Source organism: Micropterus salmoides, unplaced genomic scaffold, assembly GCF_014851395.1.
Source record: "Micropterus salmoides isolate LMB-PRFRI ecotype aquatic unplaced genomic scaffold, ASM1485139v1 Ms_hic_scaffold_11, whole genome shotgun sequence".
In the NCBI taxonomy this organism is placed as follows: domain Eukaryota; kingdom Metazoa; phylum Chordata; class Actinopteri; order Centrarchiformes; family Centrarchidae; genus Micropterus; species Micropterus salmoides.
In genome coordinates, this window is record NW_024040152.1 from 28,763,737 (window position 1) to 28,781,683 (window position 17,947).

At 42.7% G+C, this 17,947-nt stretch overlaps 3 protein-coding genes across 4 annotated transcripts in view; 1 reads left to right on the forward strand and 2 right to left on the reverse strand.

Moving 5' to 3' along the window:
• Nucleotides 1-28: 28 nt before the first annotated feature.
• On the reverse strand, nt 29-6,721 carry zgc:172323 (uncharacterized protein LOC564165 homolog). 2 transcript variants are annotated; one of them, XM_038712130.1, is made up of 11 exons: nt 3,946-6,721; nt 3,572-3,731; nt 3,249-3,398; nt 2,687-2,806; nt 2,499-2,594; nt 2,278-2,412; nt 2,081-2,191; nt 1,882-1,992; nt 1,618-1,742; nt 574-1,509; nt 29-384 (listed from the first exon to the last, which is right to left on the reverse strand). In XM_038712130.1, the coding sequence occupies exons 1-11, from the start codon at nt 4,167-4,169 to the stop codon at nt 291-293; spliced, it is 2,262 nt and encodes a 753-aa protein (XP_038568058.1). In that variant the 5' UTR covers nt 4,170-6,721; the 3' UTR covers nt 29-290. The 2 variants fall into 2 exon arrangements, with proteins under 2 accessions (XP_038568058.1, XP_038568059.1); XM_038712131.1 differs by having other exon boundaries at nt 568-1,509.
• Nucleotides 6,722-7,252: 531 nt separating this feature from the next.
• On the reverse strand, nt 7,253-8,755 carry tstd3 (thiosulfate sulfurtransferase like domain containing 3). Its single transcript, XM_038712132.1, has 4 exons — nt 8,512-8,755; nt 8,246-8,407; nt 7,823-7,982; nt 7,253-7,452 (listed from the first exon to the last, which is right to left on the reverse strand). The coding sequence occupies exons 1-4, from the start codon at nt 8,633-8,635 to the stop codon at nt 7,395-7,397; spliced, it is 504 nt and encodes a 167-aa protein (XP_038568060.1). The 5' UTR covers nt 8,636-8,755; the 3' UTR covers nt 7,253-7,394.
• A 790-nt stretch (nt 8,756-9,545) lies between these two features.
• usp45 (ubiquitin specific peptidase 45) overlaps nt 9,546-17,947 on the forward strand; it is a 39,769-nt gene continuing 31,367 nt past the window's right edge. The window contains 5 exon segments of the mRNA XM_038712133.1: nt 9,546-9,859; nt 10,861-10,969; nt 11,370-11,539; nt 12,599-12,699; nt 13,065-13,165. Coding sequence (XP_038568061.1) covers nt 10,867-10,969; nt 11,370-11,539; nt 12,599-12,699; nt 13,065-13,165 — 475 coding nt within the window. The 5' untranslated portion in view covers nt 9,546-9,859; nt 10,861-10,866.

The window sequence follows — 17,947 nt, forward strand, 5'->3', positions numbered from 1 at the left end:
AGACATTGAATAATAAAAGACAAGGTAATTGAATGCTGATAGCTTTATTTGCGACAAGTAGAAAAAAGGGGGGGAGTGTAAGGCACACAAAAGTTTAGAGACCATGTTGAATGTTGATAGTGAGGCATATTTAAACCCTATGAGGAGAAGGTTTCTCTCGGTAGCAAAGGGTCAGTTTTCCAGGGCAAAGGGCAAAGGTCAATGTCCAGACATGGGGTTTGGTGAGTGCAAAGCTCTGAGGGGCGTGGAGGTTTAAGGGCAAGGGGAGGTCACTTGGGAATTTGAGCTGCTCAGTCATCATCAGAGTCATCGGCTGCACCGGTGATGGTGTAGGTTTGTTCCTGGTGGTCTGTCTCCAGCACGTCATCCTCATTTTTGACTGTTCTGTAGGGGAGGAAAGAAAATGGAGGGGAGTGAAGTGACCAAAAGAAGCTTGTTCCAAGTGGACCTCTAAGCAGCTGTATACTGTCCTTATATAACCGCAACATAAAACAGGTTATAACACTTGAAGTCATTCTTTCTTAATAAAAGGAACTAAGTTGAAATAGAAAAGATACCTCATGGTACCTTTACCTAATGAGCACCGTCCTTCTCTCCGTCAGCTCCACAGCCTGCTCTGCGTGGGCATCATTGTTTGCATCATATCCATCGGATCCATATCCCATCCCGGCACCCCTGGTGTCACCAAGTCCCCCACCAATTTTTCCCTTTCCACCAACGCCTGACAGTGCACCTACATCACCTGCGCCCACACCATCTCTTCCTTCACCAACTCTGATTCCGCCACTTATTCCAGCAGGATCCATTCCACGATCTTTACCTCCATCCCTATCGAAGCCTCCACCAATTCCATCACCCGTCCCTCCACCAACAACGCCATTTCCTCCACTGAACCCCATGCCAGTGCCACCCATGCCACCTGAACCTGCAGCGTCACCACCTGCACCTATTCCAACAGCACCCACACCGCTGTCACCTCTCCCTCTGGTGCCGAATCTCAAATTTCCACCAACACTGGCACCCACACCTCCGGTACCAGTGCCCACACCTCCAGCCCCAACACCTCCAGCACCAGTGCCCACACCTCCAGCCCCAACACCTCCAGCACCAGTGCCCACACCTCCAGCACCAGTGCCCTCACCTCCAGCACCAGTGCCCTCACCTCCGGCACCAGTGCCCAATCTGCCAGCACCAACGCTTCCAACACCAGAGCCAACACCGCTAATTCCTCCAGCACCCATCCCTCCACTGCCTCCACCAGTACCCACACGGCCTGCACCAGCTCCTACACCTCCACCTCCACTCCCAGCTCCCAATCCATGACCACCAGCCATGTCTGCAACACCTCCACCACTACCTCCAATCAGCCCACCACCCATTCCGCCAGCACCACCTATGCCTCCTCCACTAAAGCTCATCCCAGCACCAATGGCGGTTGTGCTACAGCTGGTAAGAGACAGGGTTTGCATCATGCCAGAGAGACGCAGATCCTCTCCTTCAATAAGTTTTCTGCAAGAAAAAATAAATAATTAAAAAGGTAATTATTTTATTTATTATTATAGCAATTTTATTATATTTCATGACACTAAATCTATTTTATAATTATTTTTCTCTCACCTGTATGTTGTAATCTCAATCTCCAGAGACATCTTGACATTCAGGAGGTCCTGGTACTCACGCAGGTGCAGCGCAATTTTCTCCTTGGTGGATTTTAGCTCCAGCTGCAGGGCCTCAATCCGAGCCTGTTAGGTAAGCAGAGTCATAAAATGACTGAAGAGAATGAATTATTGTCGTGGCTTTGTGCCCACATGATGAAAGTAAATGCACATGTTCACAATTGACTTTGGTGTGACCAGGTGTGCACACTGAACCTGTCTTTACCTGCAGCTCTTCCAGTTCCTTCCTGTACTTTTCTTGCGTCTCTCGGATCTGGGCCTCAAGAGCCTCATTCCTGGTCCTCAGGGTATCCAAGTCACGTTCTTTGCTTTGGATCTTTGAGAGATTTTTATATGATTATGTCATTATAGTTATTCAATAAAAATTGTCAATAAATCTAAATTTTTTCACTTTTGCTACTCACGTCCTTTTTGGCCCCCGCTATTTCTTCTCTAATGCTTCGAACCATACCCACATGCCTTGACGACTTACTGGTTATATCTTCAAACTTGTTTTTATACCATGAATCCATCTCCTAAAAATGAGGGGTGAGAGTTTTGCATAAATTTACTCTGAACCCAGGAGAACCTAACTTCAGACAGTGATGTGTGATCATTTTACCTGGAGATTTTTGGCTGCGATGTCATCATACTGTGTTTGGATTTGTTTCAAAGCAGCTGCCAGGTCAGGTAAACTGAATGCACTCTGAGCTGAGGCATGAGCTGCATAGATCTGTTTCATGAGCTCATCAATTTCCTGACAAAAAATAAATAAGGTCTTTAGTAATCATGAAAATGAGAGGCAACCTAAAATTGTAATTACTATGTGAAGCTGTTATCGACCTGTTGATGGACCCGTTTTAGGAATTCAATTTCAACCTCCAGCTGCTCCAGCTTCTTTTCCAAGGCAATGCGTGAGGAGGTAGCGTTGTCAACATCCTGAAGAACACACACCATGATTATCATGCGGGTTTGTGACTGTAAATTAATTTGATTATGAACAAGATTTTGGCTAATTAAATGTAACCTACTGGACGGAAGGCTTCAATGTCTAACTCAGCTTTCCTCCTCAGCTCCATTGCCTCCTCATATTTGATTTTGATTGCCTGTAGTTGAGCAGCTGTGGACTCTTTAGCCGCCAAGGAGATGTCCTGAAAACCAAGAAACCGCAAGTAATATGACCATCTATTAGATAAGAGGTGTGTGCAAGGGTGTGTGCAAAATGTAGATGATCTTTCTTTCCATTTTATATTTTAACTTCACTCTTGTGTGTGTGTGTGTCTGCAAATGCATAATAAAGCCATCTCATATGTGCATAAAACATAGCTGAAGACATCTGTACTCCATGACACCTTAACACGCTGAGGCACCTCTCCATTTGCCTGCCAGAAATAAGCCTGTTACCAGGTAAGGAACCTTGAAAACACCAAGTTGACGTCTTGTATAGTTGCTTGGATGGATTCTCTACAGCTCAGTGAGGTGTAAACCTCGCCGGAAACAAAGAATCCAGTCTTTATGCTCTCTTGAGCATCTGAAATGTGAAAAAAAAGAAAGAAACAGAAGTGATGTGTGGCTTTGAGCATTCTGTCTCACCCGCTGAACTCTCATCTGGTCAGCGATCTTTTTCAGCTCCCTCAGCTGTTCCTCATATAAGAGGCGCAGACCTGATGGCTTCTCAAAGCGGTTCTGGTAGGCCTCAATCTCTGTTTCCAGTAACTTGTTCTGCTGCTCAAGTGATCGAACCTGTAAGCACAAGAAAACCTCCTCTGTGACTTTGAGTGCACCTGAATCAGACACAACAATGTTCTCTGTCTGTGTGCTCACGGAGGTGAGAGCAATGTGCTACCATTTTTCAACCAAGGGCATTTTTAGCCAGGCCTGACAAATATATTTATTTAGTTTAAAGGCTGTTTTACCTTGTCAATGTATACAGCCAGTCTGTCATTGAGGACGACCATCTCCTGTCTTTCACTTGTGCGTGTGTTGAGGAATTCATGGTTCTCAGCTGCAGCCACGTCAAGATCTATAGCAGGTTCTCCACTTGGCCCAACACATACCATGGCTCCTGCACTCACACTGAAAAATCAACCGCAGACATCAAATTTGAAGGAGGATCATGAGAATATGTGAATGGTTTATGGGATAAAAACTACTCTAAATTGGCTAAAAAGAGAGCTTGAGGAAGAGGAACTTACATTCGCATGAGGTAAAAAAAAAAATCCTATGGAAATAATAATCTCATAAACCCTACATCTGTCCATATGTAGGTACTGTAGCTGAAAGAGCTTACCCTGCTCCAACCATACGAGTCCTGCGTGCAGCCGAGACGGTCCTCCGTCCCACTGACTCCACACGCATGCTGCTGCCCCGGTCTCTGCAGGAGTAGCCGGCGGAGGCATGACGGGCATCTCTCCTTGTGGGGGATGGGCTGGAAACCCTGACCTGGTAGGATGAGCTGCTGCTGTCCTCAAAGTGACGACGGTAGGACGAGATCCTCTCCGGGCTGCGGCTCATGGTGGCGGCAGCGACTGTGTTTCCTCTGGTTCCCTGAAGGAGAAAGAAAGAAGTACTCAAGCAGGGCCTCTCTGTGGTTTACTGCACTTCACGGCTGCTCCACCTTGTTTGTACTCCCTGATTGTCAGCCCAGTCTCAGGTTTTATACTTCCCAATGCCAGCCAAGCCCCAGTTCTGTCAAAGGCAGCCCAGTTCATGAGCCAACACCTGTGGAATCTCAGACCTCTGCACCAACTCAGGCTTGACCTGCTGCTCAGATATCTGTCAGCAGCTTGTGAGGAGTGGAGCTGGGCTGGGATAGTGGTTGACGGCAATAGTGGAGGGTTCACCCATTAGTCTCTCTGCAAAATACAGAGCGTGATCACGTATTAGTTTCTTTTTTTATCAGAACCATAATGGGTTTTGCCAGGATTATGGTACATCCACCACCTCAGTGTCCACTACAGCACTGGCAGCAGAAAGACAAGCAGGCGAGCAGGCATGGTCTGGTCAGTTATAGCAGCCAGTAGGTGCAGCACTGATGTGATCTGCTCTGATGGGAAGAGGGAGTTTAATTGAATGCTGAGCAGAAGCTGGAGGGTGACCTGATGAGGCTGCGGCTGCAGAGGAACAAAGAGCCTTGGCAAGATTTGACATAAATTAGTACTTATTAGTCTGGTCTCTTTTCAACATATTAAACCAGAGTACGCTGAAAAATGGAAATGGAATTAACTGCTTCTGAGGGAAAATAAGGAGGCAGAAGAAAAGGAGGGGGGTTGTCTGGAGTTTATGGTTGACATGGCACAGTGATATGAGGGGAGAAAACAGTGGTCAGATCTGTTCAGAGCGATTCTCCTTTGACACCTACAGGGTCACTTGGTCAGGAGTCATTAAACACTGCTTTGCCCTTACATTGACCGTAAACATTAACTTTCAGCTACAGTAATCTAACACACAGGTTTCACACACAGAATAACCAAAACACAGGTTATAACCTGTCCAAAAGCCAGAGGATTTAGAACATTTCCAACGTAAAATCTTGAAAATCTTCAACTTCTGTATGTATTGTTCTTGTGAAAATCTGTCTTGATGGATTAAGCAAGCACCTATTCCTTTCCGTTGACCTCAGATCTTGCAGCAGCATGGGACTTTTGGGAAGAGCTGGAATCAATCTCCACTAACCAGCTCTTTTCATGTTGCAACCACATAACATCACTCATCATTGTGGTATTTTCTATTACAGTATTTATGAAGCCTCATTTCAAATGCCAACACAACCCCAGCTCCCACGTTTAATTGCTTGTTCAGCTAAAAATGGCTAATGAACACAAGATACAGAATCCTTTATTGCATTTTATGTTTTCTTAATTTAACAGGTCAAATGATAGACCCACAGACCTGCTTTGACTTTTTAATATGAACAATAAGGTGGGATTTCCATTGCCTGCTAGGAAAATACTGTTAAATGTGAGCAGAAATAGTATTAACGCTTCTGAGCCAGATTATTAACTCATGCATCTGGAAAGTCACTTAGGTCAGTTTCCTTATTCAGCGACAATGATTCAGTATCAACAAGCTGCTTCTAAGTTTTGTGGCGCACTTGGACCATTTATAAGTCCTGACTAAACTGATCAGGAGAATGTAACTTGTCTCCTATTTGGACTTTCAGCTAGCTGTACAAGGGGAAGTTAATAGGTAACAAGGTCCACGGCAGTGGTCTGTAGTACAGGCATTTTTCTCAGCTGAAAGCAAACACATCCATTATCACAGATGATGAAGGAACCTGTTAATGTTCCCTGGAGGGTGGGTGGCAAATTCATACTGAGACACAGTGGATATTAGAAATGGACCTTCAATAACGTACATCATCTTTGTCCCAGCGGCTGTCACCTCAGCAAGCCACACCATGTCTATTTATATCACAAATTATCCAAATAAACTTCCTCTTGGACATTGTCCATAAGTTTAAAAGAAAAAAATGATCACAAAAAACAAACTAAATCACTGTTAATCAAAACTATAAATTTTATTTATTGAATGACGTCGGCTACAACTGCTCAGACAGTTCCATCTCTGAGCAAAAAGGTATTTAATATTTACAATACATCAACTTAAAATGTTGAACTGTTCATATTATGCAATGGAAGACAATCATACACATTAAAGTATATTTGCATAGATAATCTGGAAACAAACATTTAGCACGTCATTGTCTTACTATTTGCTGTGACGTTTAGAATAGTCACTGGTTACATATTTGTTTAGAAGTTGTTAAGTCTTTATAAATAGTTATATGCTAAATAGAGTTGGGTGACGTCTACAAAACGATGTAATCGGGGGCAGCAGTCTTATGTGCATGTGTTCTCGCTCAGACTTCACTCGGTATCTCGTAAATTGATGTATTAACTTGCGTTACAAGTCGCGGTTGATTTTACAGAACAGGTAAAACAACAGTGAACACACAGGGTGCAGATGGTGGTTTCAGTTGTTTGATAGGCTACGTCATTAATAAGCCAACATACGGCTCACCTGCTGCCGTGATAACGGATCGCTTGTGGAAATAAACAGAAAAAAGACGAGTTCTCAGTCTTTTAGGCGACTTTATAAAAATTAGATGGGGGGGGGGTGTTACAATCACGATGCCGGTGTTCTGGCGATATCTCGATAGGTAGCATAAATCGACAGAACACCGGCTCAGCCGTCAGCCATGGCCGATAATAGCATCGTCTATCAGCCCAACCCTAATGCTAAAACACATTTCTTCAAGTAACTTCAAGTAATATTGCAGTGGTTTTGAAAAGTTTTAACAGCAGTGTTTGCTGATGTGTCTTTGGGATTCACAGATGAGGAAAAGAACTCAAATCATTGCAACAAAAAAATTGAATTTTTTTTTTTTTAAATGTGTTACACACTTTCCAGTCTGATCCAATCTCATTTTTAAAAAAAGAGCTTTAAAGCTGGTAGGCAACGTTGGAGAAACTAACAAGAGACAGATAGTTTTTGAAAGTATCCAACCTAAAAAATCCCACCCACTTCTTTCAGGCCTCCAGGCCTGAAATGATTGGCCGTGCTTATTACAGTCCAACACAGCCACAGATAGCGGATTGTTTTCATTTTTGTGTCAGAGCACTTGATTTATTGGGATGTAAAAAGAATTTCAACAAATATCACAAAAAATGCATTGGAAATAAATTGCCTACCCTAACTTTAAATAATGTATTTTTTTTCTGATCCGTTATCCCTGGATCAGTTATGTTGTTCGTTTTTCACCCAGTCTTGCCATCCACCCGGATAATGGTGAACACTGAAATGGCGAGAAAAAGGAAGAAAGTTTATCAACTGTTGCATAAACAGACACATAGCAATATGACACATTTGATAACATACATATCTATTTTTCTATCAGATACTGGAGATGTTTCTGATATTGTATGTGGCAGCTCTCAAAAGAGCAGTGCATGAGAGGTTGGCATTATATAACAACAGGTCAATAACCTCAAATTTAATACTCTCTTGTTTCAGATTTGAAAAAAGGGTAAACGTTAACAATACAGAATAACAATCTTATTCAACATTTGCTATACATGACTACAAGAGTTCAATAATTTGTGGACTTAACGATGAGGTGAGAACCAATGACTTTGACAGATATATGCCACAGAAACATGTCTCACTCTTTGTATCCCAGCGAGGCGGCTGCGGTGAGTGCGTTCTTGCTCCTGATCCCTGCCAGACAGGTGAACACAACGTTGTCTGTCTGCTGGGGCATTTCACCACCATACTTTTCTTGGAACTCTTCTGGACGCAGCTGGAGGGCAGTGTTCACCTGTCCCACTGCAAAGACAAAGAAGCACAGACAGGTCCAGTTAGACACCTACTAGTGTACCTGGGATTATCGAAGGAATGTCACCCATCAAGGAGGCACAGACCCCTATGGATATTATTTGATGTACATGTGCTTTGTGTGACTGACGTTACATGATTTAGGGCATTCCCATATTTGTTCATGACCTGCAGGCAACACAAACTATTGTGGTCTAACAAGTAGGTCTGACTTTACCAACCTCTCTGTGTAATTTTCTGTGTGTTTTACTCACGGGGAACGTTAATTGACCCAGGGATGAAGCCGTACTCCCTGAGCTCCCAGGGCTCTCTCACATCTATAATTATAGCTTTCCGGCTGGCCAGGAGCTGCTTCAGCTGCTCATAGCCCACATCTGTGCTCGGTGGCGCCGAACTGAACCCGCGGAGCAGGAACTCTGTGTGAATAGTTTCATGACATGATAGCGCGTCACGAGCCAACCAGTTCACACGGCCAGTAAATAAGCGGAAACATGAATAAAACGGTAAATGTAAAACTCACTTTTGCAGTGGGGTTGAGACACAGAGCTTCGACCTCCCGGGACAGAAGCCCCAGGTAGGACGGAACTGTTCCATAACAGCCGCGGGACAACTCCTGCAACCCCCCAACACCTTCTGAGAGCCATACGAGAGTACTTACAAATTATATTAACACTTCGTCAACATAAATCCGTATTTTCGTAGGTGACGACCATTAAAGTCACGCTACTCGTGATCGCCCTTCCAGCAATGGTTTGCGCTTGCGCAGAAGTACGGATCACCTAAAGGACAAAACTACTCTCTGCGCTAGATAAGACCTCTTATCAAACGGAAGCCGTCATTGACCTAATATCTACGGTCAGCCCATTATCAACACAAATAAGCAGTCTGTGCCCCAAGTAGCTCAAACTAATGCACCAAATAAGTACTAAAGACATAATATTTGAGGCATTCGTGGTCGTGAAAAAGACACGGAAAAGTGACAATCACACCACCGTCCACATCGGACCATTGATTTATTTACAGTTCTCATAATACATGTCCCATGCCGGTATCAGAGGCTCTCTTTGTATTACTTCAGCTTCCAGGCCACTTAATTAACAAATTACCCTAAGATGTATTCAGAGCATCACCTGCTATGATCTTGATTAAGTTATATCTGTTTGCAATCAAAACAAAGGTACTATCGTAGCCACCCCATCTAAATGGCTGCTTAGCCCTATGACGGTTAATAAAGTATTGAATTTGAATATTATGTGTGTTGATGATAACACTCACTCTACATCAAATAAACGGAGCGACTTCAGGCAACATCACATACAATAATAATACAGTTTGCAATCATAGTAGGGCACCTGCTTTTCCTGATCTGTCTTTTTACTAACAGTCCAGATGTTTGGTCTCTGTAAATAAAATATGACAACTAACTGATCACTCTGTAGTTCCACGTATATTATAAAACGTTAAATATTCTTGAGTGCCTCAGAAACTGCGACACTCTGCCTCTGTTCGTGAGATTTTCCATTGTTCGTGAATGCAACATTAGGCCAAGCTGAGCTGCCGTAGTGCGTCACATGTTGACTAGGTCTGCTAGTTGATGCTAACGAAAGCTTGACAGAATTTAGAAAGTCATGGGCAAAAACGATTTATTATGAAGACAGCTGTTCAGTTGCTGTCGGCACTGTGTACTTTGCTTTAAAATGCCTTAATATCTCCGTGTATGGTTGGATAAAACACACCTGTTAATGTTTTATTTATTCTGACGAGCTAATGTAGTTAGCCTGTTTGCTAGCCAGGAAGAATTGACATCTCACTGTTGGCTTCAGGTTAGCTAACATAACGTTAGTCAACATAGGAGCTAAAATAAAGAGGTGAGTTCAGACAGTTTTTTCTTTCTTTGATAAATGACATAAAAGTCTTTCATGCTCACCTAAATTGGACGGTCAGGCTAATTGAGGCTTCTTAACCGTGTCCTAGCCATTACCGTTAACTTACTACATTAGTTGTCCTAATATAAAACCACCGTTTATTTGAATGGCTAACTTATATGTATTCTCACTGACACATTATGCAGTTTGTCAGTATTTGGACAGTTGAGGTTGCACATTTTCTGTTGTTTTGGCGCGGTACTTCTGTAGATAAGTGACACTCTTTAAGGATTCTTGAGAGTGGCCCCACGTAAAGTTATATTGTGTTAACAGTGTAGAAATTATTTAAAACAAGACTTCCCACTTTTAGGATAATGCAGCAGGATAATTATCATAAAACCAAGAGCCACCATGGAATTATTAGGGCCAAGTCATGCCCGTGATCACCTCAATCCATTTGAGGTGTTTCACTTGCTAAAGACAACAGTGGAGGTGCAAAGACCCTCTTAAACCAAGAAAGAAGTGAACAGGCCTGACCTTACCAGGGAAGAAACCAACTGCTAATGTCTGTAGGATGTGGACCTCAGGCAGCCATTTGTTGCGTAGGATTTGCAAATAGATCAAAGAAGATGAGGTCGAGTTTTCCAGTTAATGTTGGCTTTTGAAAGGGAGGACTATGTATAAAAAGAGCTACAATTCCTACACACGTCATGTGCTACAAAGGTAAATACTCTCAAAATAAAGTTTATGGAAGGCACTGTAAACTCAGACATTTTATTCATTTTAAATCTACTATGCTTGAATACAAATGCAACAATACTTGGTTCTGCACAAATACTTCCAGACTGCACTGTAGTATCGTATACTAGAATAAGTAAAATGAGCATGGCAGTAATAGTATCTTTGTTTAAACACAGTTATGTTGAGTTTTATTGATGATGTTTGATATGATGGTGATTTTGTGTAGTAACACCTATGGTGGTCGTCCACCTTCCCAATCAAAGCTCCAGATGCGGCTAAAGGACCCCTTCTCTTTGAAAGCCGCCGATATGACTAAGCGGACTAATAAACCGAGGAAACCTCGAGATGAGGAGTCATCAGATGAAGTCAGTGGTAAGTCACTGAAGCAGTACAGGGCACCAGACAGACTGAAGTTTTATGGGTAGTGAATGGGATATTCCTTTAGTTATGCTCATAAAGTAAGGTACATATGTACGACACACAATAATACTTTCATCAGGTACTTTTCGTTGTATGTGTGTTTTGTGTTTTTGTCTATTTTGTAGATCTATGGGGTTTTATGAATATATCCTTTTACACCAAGGCGATAAGTTGAATGTTAACAAAGTACCATGACACTAACGGAATATCCATTGCAGGGAATTTATCTTGGGATGTTCTTCCTTGTTTAATTTATAGCAGGTGCTCTGCACATTGTCTCCTTTAAAAAAACAAACCTAAAAGTGATTGGAATGTGAAATCATAATTACAGTATATTTTGTTTTTTAATCAGGGTTGACTTGCCAGCATGTGAGTAAGGCAGTAGACCTGAGCTCAGTGAAGAAATCCGTGCTCTCCAGTGTGTGGTTGGTGTGCTCTGAGTGTCTGAAGGAGAGGACCATGATTGATGGAGAGCCAGCAGCATCCCATGACATTCTGGTGTGCTTAAAGTGTGGTTTCCAGGTAATAATTGTTTTTTCAATATTAAACAGTGCAAATACAATACATAGCACACACTGGCTGAGCAATATACCGGATATTAATGATATCTTAGATTATTATACACAATGCCAGTACTCAGAGGGACAATAAGAACATATAGGCTGTGTCCGAAATCCCCGCTCATTCACTCCTACCTACCCCCTATGTAGGGAGTTGTATGTAGAGGACTATATAGTGAGCTCACTCGCATTATTAAAGCAGCACTTTCGGACACTATTCCGATCATTATTTTGTTGCCGTTAATTACGTCATTGCAGTCGGACAATCAGTTTTTTTCTATGCATAATGCATGACGGTATATATGGCTTGGTTAGTGACCATCGGTTTTACACTACTTTTCAAAATGCATTCTGGGATACATTGAGTGGACTACATAGGGTAAAATAACTCTCACTATACATTCGGACAGCACTACAAAATGGCGAGCTCACTATATAGCTCACTATATAGTCCACTATATAGTGAGTAGTGGGTGATTTTGGACACAGCCATAGTAACCGTTTTGTGAATATTGTGGTTATTGAATTATTTTAATGTACGGTTCAATATTGTGTCAGCCACCAAAACACTTTGACCAGCCCCATAATAAAGTGTTGACCAGTGAATTATTACATTAGAAATTACAAAAAGGCAAGCACACATGCTGTCTTCTTGTTTCTTTAATTATAAAAGCCATATACTACATTAAAACATTAAAACAATGACGGGGGGATTTGAAAATTGAAGAAGTGCATTTACAATAAAAATGTGTTATTTAAATTAATTATTATAGCATTTGATTTAATGATTGCTGTCAGGATATAAGGAGAATTTCAACAAAAATGCTTCTGAAATAAATTGTTTACCCTAGCTTTAATCTAAAATTTAGATGATTTAAAACAATAATTGACCCTAAAGTGTTGTTCTAATTTGACAAATACCTTTTTGTAAAGCAATTCAAGTGATAAATACATATACAGTGTATTGTATATTGTCAGAAGTGATTTTTAACTAAAATGTTTTAAATTAACTATCTTACAGAGCTGTAACCAGTCAGGAATCCACCATGCTGTCAAGCACCACCAAGCGTTCCATCCAGAGTCTCACTGCATCACCATCAGCTTGAGCTCATGGAAGGCCTGGTGAGAAATCATAACTGCATTAGTTGTAAACTGTAAAAAAAAAAAAAAAAATATATATATATATATATTTTTTTTTTAAACGCCATCTCTGCACACGCTACCAGCGTGTGTCGAAATGCGATGACAGTAATGTAAGCCCACCAGTGGGTGGGCTTACATAGAAAACAGTAGGTGTTTTGATGCACATCATACGCCGTAGGTGTGTGTTATAATATGTCTTTACCAATAACTTGGTATCCACTCTATGCAAGAAATTCTTTTCTCAAATAATGGTTCATTTCAGAATTAGTTTCTTGGAGTTTTCAAATTCCACAGTAACGTAAAGCCTTTCTCTGTCTGTCTATGACCCCCTTTCATTGTAACAGGTGTTTTGAATGTAATGAGGAGCTCTCCACTCACTGCAACAAGAAGGCTTTGGCTCAGACCCTGGACTTTTTACAAAAGCACTCTGTCAAGGCAACATTAGGTAAGAAGATAAAAAGCTGTTATTAGACAGATCCTTACTGCAATTTCGTCAAGGATGAAATCAATTCAGTTGAAGTTGTCTGCAAACATGGCTTTAATTTAGCAACTTTGCCTTCACTTGAGGTAGAAAATGATCGGTTGGGAATACAGACAACTTGTTATGATAATCAGATATTAATGGTACAGAATTCTCTGTAGTACCACCAGCCATGATTGTATACAATACTTTTACTGACTGTCTTGTTGCAAGATCCATGACTTTTTAGTACCTGGAATATAGATGAATTTACTTACCTGGTTTCACATGGTCAGTGATCCAACTACTTACCAAGAATTGACTGCAGTACACCTGCTCCCCCTGGTGGCAGTGGTCATCTGGATCCCTGTACTTAACCTGTCATCCTCAGTGTAGAGACAGCCTACATGTATGTGATGAGTGAGACCTCTCTGTGTTACAGGCATAATTTCTTATGGCTATAGCTACTCATCCCTTGATTTACTAAGCTGATTAGGTCATACAGAGCCTTTCTTCCTGTCTTCTAAGTGTCATAAAATTAGAATACTGCATCTTTGACACTGAACAGCAGTGTAACAAAAGTAAATAATATTTTGCATGCAACTTGCCTGTAAAATCATGTGAGTTTGAGTTGTTTTGCAGCAGGTTGTGTTCACACCGATACTTGACAGCCTGACTGCCTACTTTTAGTCTCATGTCCTCTCACCTCACTCAAGCCACCTGAGTCCTCCTTGCCCAGTCAGTCACCCATATAGATATTACCCCCCACCACCTTTTCGCACTAACTCGTATACCTTCTGCTCCTGCCTCCCTGTACCTCTCTTACTTTGTGCTGGCATGCTGAGAGGCCTCTTAACAGTCTGTAGCTTATCAGGGTGGTATGTCTCCGCATGTTCGGTCTCACTGGCTGTCTCAATTTAGCCCAGTTGCCAGTGGCCAGAGGCCAGCTGCCCAGGCCCAGTCAGGCTGGTCCTCCATCAGTCTCTCAGCCACAGCTTCGGAGTTGCGCGATTGATGCTGCAGCAATCCCTCACCCCCACCCTGCGCATCGCATGACTACACACATTACAGGAATTAGGCGCTTGAGCGATGCTTCCCGGCTAGGTTCCCTGAAGAACAAGAGCAGCTGCGTGGGGTTCAGCTATTGCTCTGTTGTTCTTTGTCTTTCCATCGCTATCTGTTTCTGTCCCTTGATTCCTCTGTCGAGCCGCTGTATGTCTCACCACCTCTGGGCCTGTGTGCTGCACTAGTGGGAGCCAGGGTCCTCAACAAGTCAGAGCGACTGGATCCCAACAGCTGGAGCACACTAACTCTGTGCACACACACACTCACAGATACACATATACAGAATGTTGAAACTCAAGCAAATACCCTTTGTACTTTCAATCTGTCATTTGATGGCGATTAGAAATTATTTTTTTGTGTTTCACTAATAAACTTAGTTTAATTCTCGTTGCACAATATGTTCATCAGGGAGCACAGGCTCTTCCTTTAACATAATTTGAATAACCTTTATTTTCTGAATACATTACATACCTGAAGAATATGCAGATTCTTTGAGTAAAATTTAGTGGGCTGATATAGTTTGTGTTATTCAGCTACAACCAGGCGTACAGGATTTTAGGGACAAACAGGACCTCACAGAGTACAAGAAATGAACAGAACATCTCCATCAGACAACTCTTCACAAACATTCTTTCAAGTAAAATTTTACCATTGCTATGGATGCAGCGATCCAATACTGATATCTGCTAGATACTGACTCAGATAGCTGGATCATGTATCGATGACAAGGGGGCCAATCTAATCAGTTAAATTACGCACGTACTACATGATGCTTCAGCAGTGCGCCAGTAGACCAGAACATTTTACTAGGAGAACATAACATGGAGGGAGCTATAAACAAGGGGTCAGCAGTTCCGAGGTATTTCACTCTTGATCAAGCCTGACACATAAAAGAATGATTCCAGTCTCCCTCAGTGAGGAATGCAGCTTATTATTTGGTATCTGATTGGTACTCGGCTGCTGATGCCCAAAGCTCAGGTATTGGTATCGGTATTGGGACTGAAAAAGTTGAATGGGTGCATCCCTAACCAGGACTATTTATTTAAATTCCAAGTTTTTCATTCAGTTAGAGTTAGGGGGTTGGGGTTATGTTTATCACAATATGTAGTTTTCAAAGATAAACTCATGCATACCAGTTCTTTGAGCAAGATAAGCAAAGACTGGTTGAGCAATTTGTTTTTTATTTCCTGTATTTGTGGAACTGCCCTCATGGACATCGTGCCAAGCAGGGGTCCACGTTGGTGGGAAACTATCTGCTGAGCTGGACAGTTGCTAACTACAGCTTTTACTTCTTTAAATTACCTGTCTCCTTTGCTGCCACCCAATTGATCCACACCAGTTGGCCAAATAGACATTGCAAATAGGCAGTTCTCTTTCATTTGTTTGGGTATCTACTAGGGCTGACCTCGAAGATTCGATGCTTCAAAGGGCGGAGCCTGATTCGACTGTCAATCTCACAGTTGAAGCTTCGCAGCGAAACAAGGATCGTGCCATTTTGGCGATATGGGGGTGCTCAACGTCTGATTTTACATAGAAATACCAGTTTTCTCCCAATAAGTTAATAAATAGCCTATTACAATATACATTTCATTGTTTAATGCTGTAAATAAACATGTAAAAAGAATAAAACTTTCAATAAATGTTTTTAAAGCACATAAATAAATCCAAAATTATAACCCTAACCCTGGATCATCAGTGCGCATGTGTAGGTGTAGCGTGTATGTGTGCAGTGGCAGAAGAGGAACACTTGCTGAAGAGACCGACCCCCAGCTTCACTGGTGTTGTGCCGAGTTGTCCGCACCTCACAGGACTTTCGGATAATTTATCACCGTTGATGAACCACACAAAGAATATTTTATCGTTTTTAAGTAGCCGGCTACTTGAAATAGACCCGCAAGGAACCATAATGTGCATGCAGTTGTTGGCAGAGAGAAAGAGAATGGTCTTCAAAAAGCCTCAATTTACAGCGTAAGTAATAATGAATGGAGACTGGCGCTCTTCAGCTTCTCAAGATTAAAGTGGAGCCCATCTTTCTAAATGCTTACCGTTTCTCGTATATGATATATTGAACCTTCCCTTGCTATGGCCAAAGGCAATCCACCGGCCAAGGCCTTCGTTGTGTGCCTGTATGCTGGCCACGATGGTATCCCTGGCTACTTGTAAGCATTGTACACGTCTCTACAAGACTCGTCAATGCTGGCTGGCGAACACGATGCTAGCCTGATGTCAGAGAAAAGTGACATTGTGGGATCGACTCTGACTCATGGGACATGTCCATTAGACAAGGAGAATGGTGATGCAGCCTTTATCCTCTAACTGGCTGCTATGCTAATGCTTGGGGGGGTTATGTGCATGGGATTTCCAAACTCCCAGCATGGACCTGAACAAGGCCTGCAAAAGTAAGGTGGCAAAGTTTAGCATTGCATGGCCTGAAGTCCCCACCAAGACACCACGTGTTGTTAGGCTACCTATAGTCAGATCTTCTAACAGACCTCGCAACTGTGTCTGCGTGCCTGGGGGAGGTGACCCGGGAATGGAGCAGTTCCTTTTTTGCCAATAGCCTTGTCCAAGGAAGGTGGACTTTGGACTGAGTTAACATGGGAAAAAATACTTTTTCCCACCTGTCTCTGGTCAAACTTCTGCTGGCATCTCACCTCCTCCCCACAAGGAAGTCCACAATGACTTTGGCAGGCTCGTCCTGCCTTCCAAAGCCGAATATTTTCAGTCATCACTGACCGGAAAAGGCAGCCAGGTGCTGTTCATGTCAGTGAGGGCACTGATCATATTGTCAGTGCTGCCGGCCTAACAGGCTGAATTAGACACTATGTTAACCTCACCTGCCCCAGACCTGTAGAACAAATTTTGTGTGGTGACGGACCTCTGCCTGTGTCTTAACAATGTGTGCTATCCAGGCCTCTGGAAGAACCACGGCCCGGATGGTTGGTCAGGAGAGAGCTGAATGGCTAAACCTATCCAGACATTCTCAGAAGGAGAAGAACCAACTCCTCGACGTCCCTGTGGACCCAAAAAGCTTATTCACCCCAGCGGTAGTTGTGATGACAAGAAAAGGTGTGGTGAACTACAGTGGTGTCTACCCCCAGCCCCCAGTAAAGTCATTAATACAATTATTTTCTGGCACGCACTCAGGCCTCTAGCAGAGTGACCTCTCAGTTCACTGGCGGACTGAGCTAAACTGTGGTGTGCATGTTTTGGATTAGATTGGGTAATAATAACTGTAACCAGGTGTTACAGATTCCAGTTTTCATTCACTCATTATATTGCTGTTGCTGGCTCAGGGAGTGGAGGCTCATATTTTGCAGGACGAAATCACTGCTGTGCGAAACAAGGGAGCTATTTGGATGCTACCCTTAGATCAGAGGTATTTTCTTGTCCCAAATAAGGGCAGGGGTCAACGGCCGGTCCTAGATCTGTGTGTTCTGAATAAAGACAGAATATACAAGCCTTTCGGGCTTGTCTGTCTCAGGGGTGCAAAGCTAAAGTTCAGAATATATTTAAAGCAGTTTGGGCTGTTGGCATCAGCGCTGGTAGTCATTCCACTCGGTTGCTTCTACATGAGGCCGGTTCAGCAGTGGGTTGTGTTGCTGAAATTGAACCTGACGCACCTAAAGGTTTTGTTTCCATGACGGGCATCTTAGCTCTGCGCCCTTGGAGACGCACGGCTTTTCTGACTACAGGTGTTGC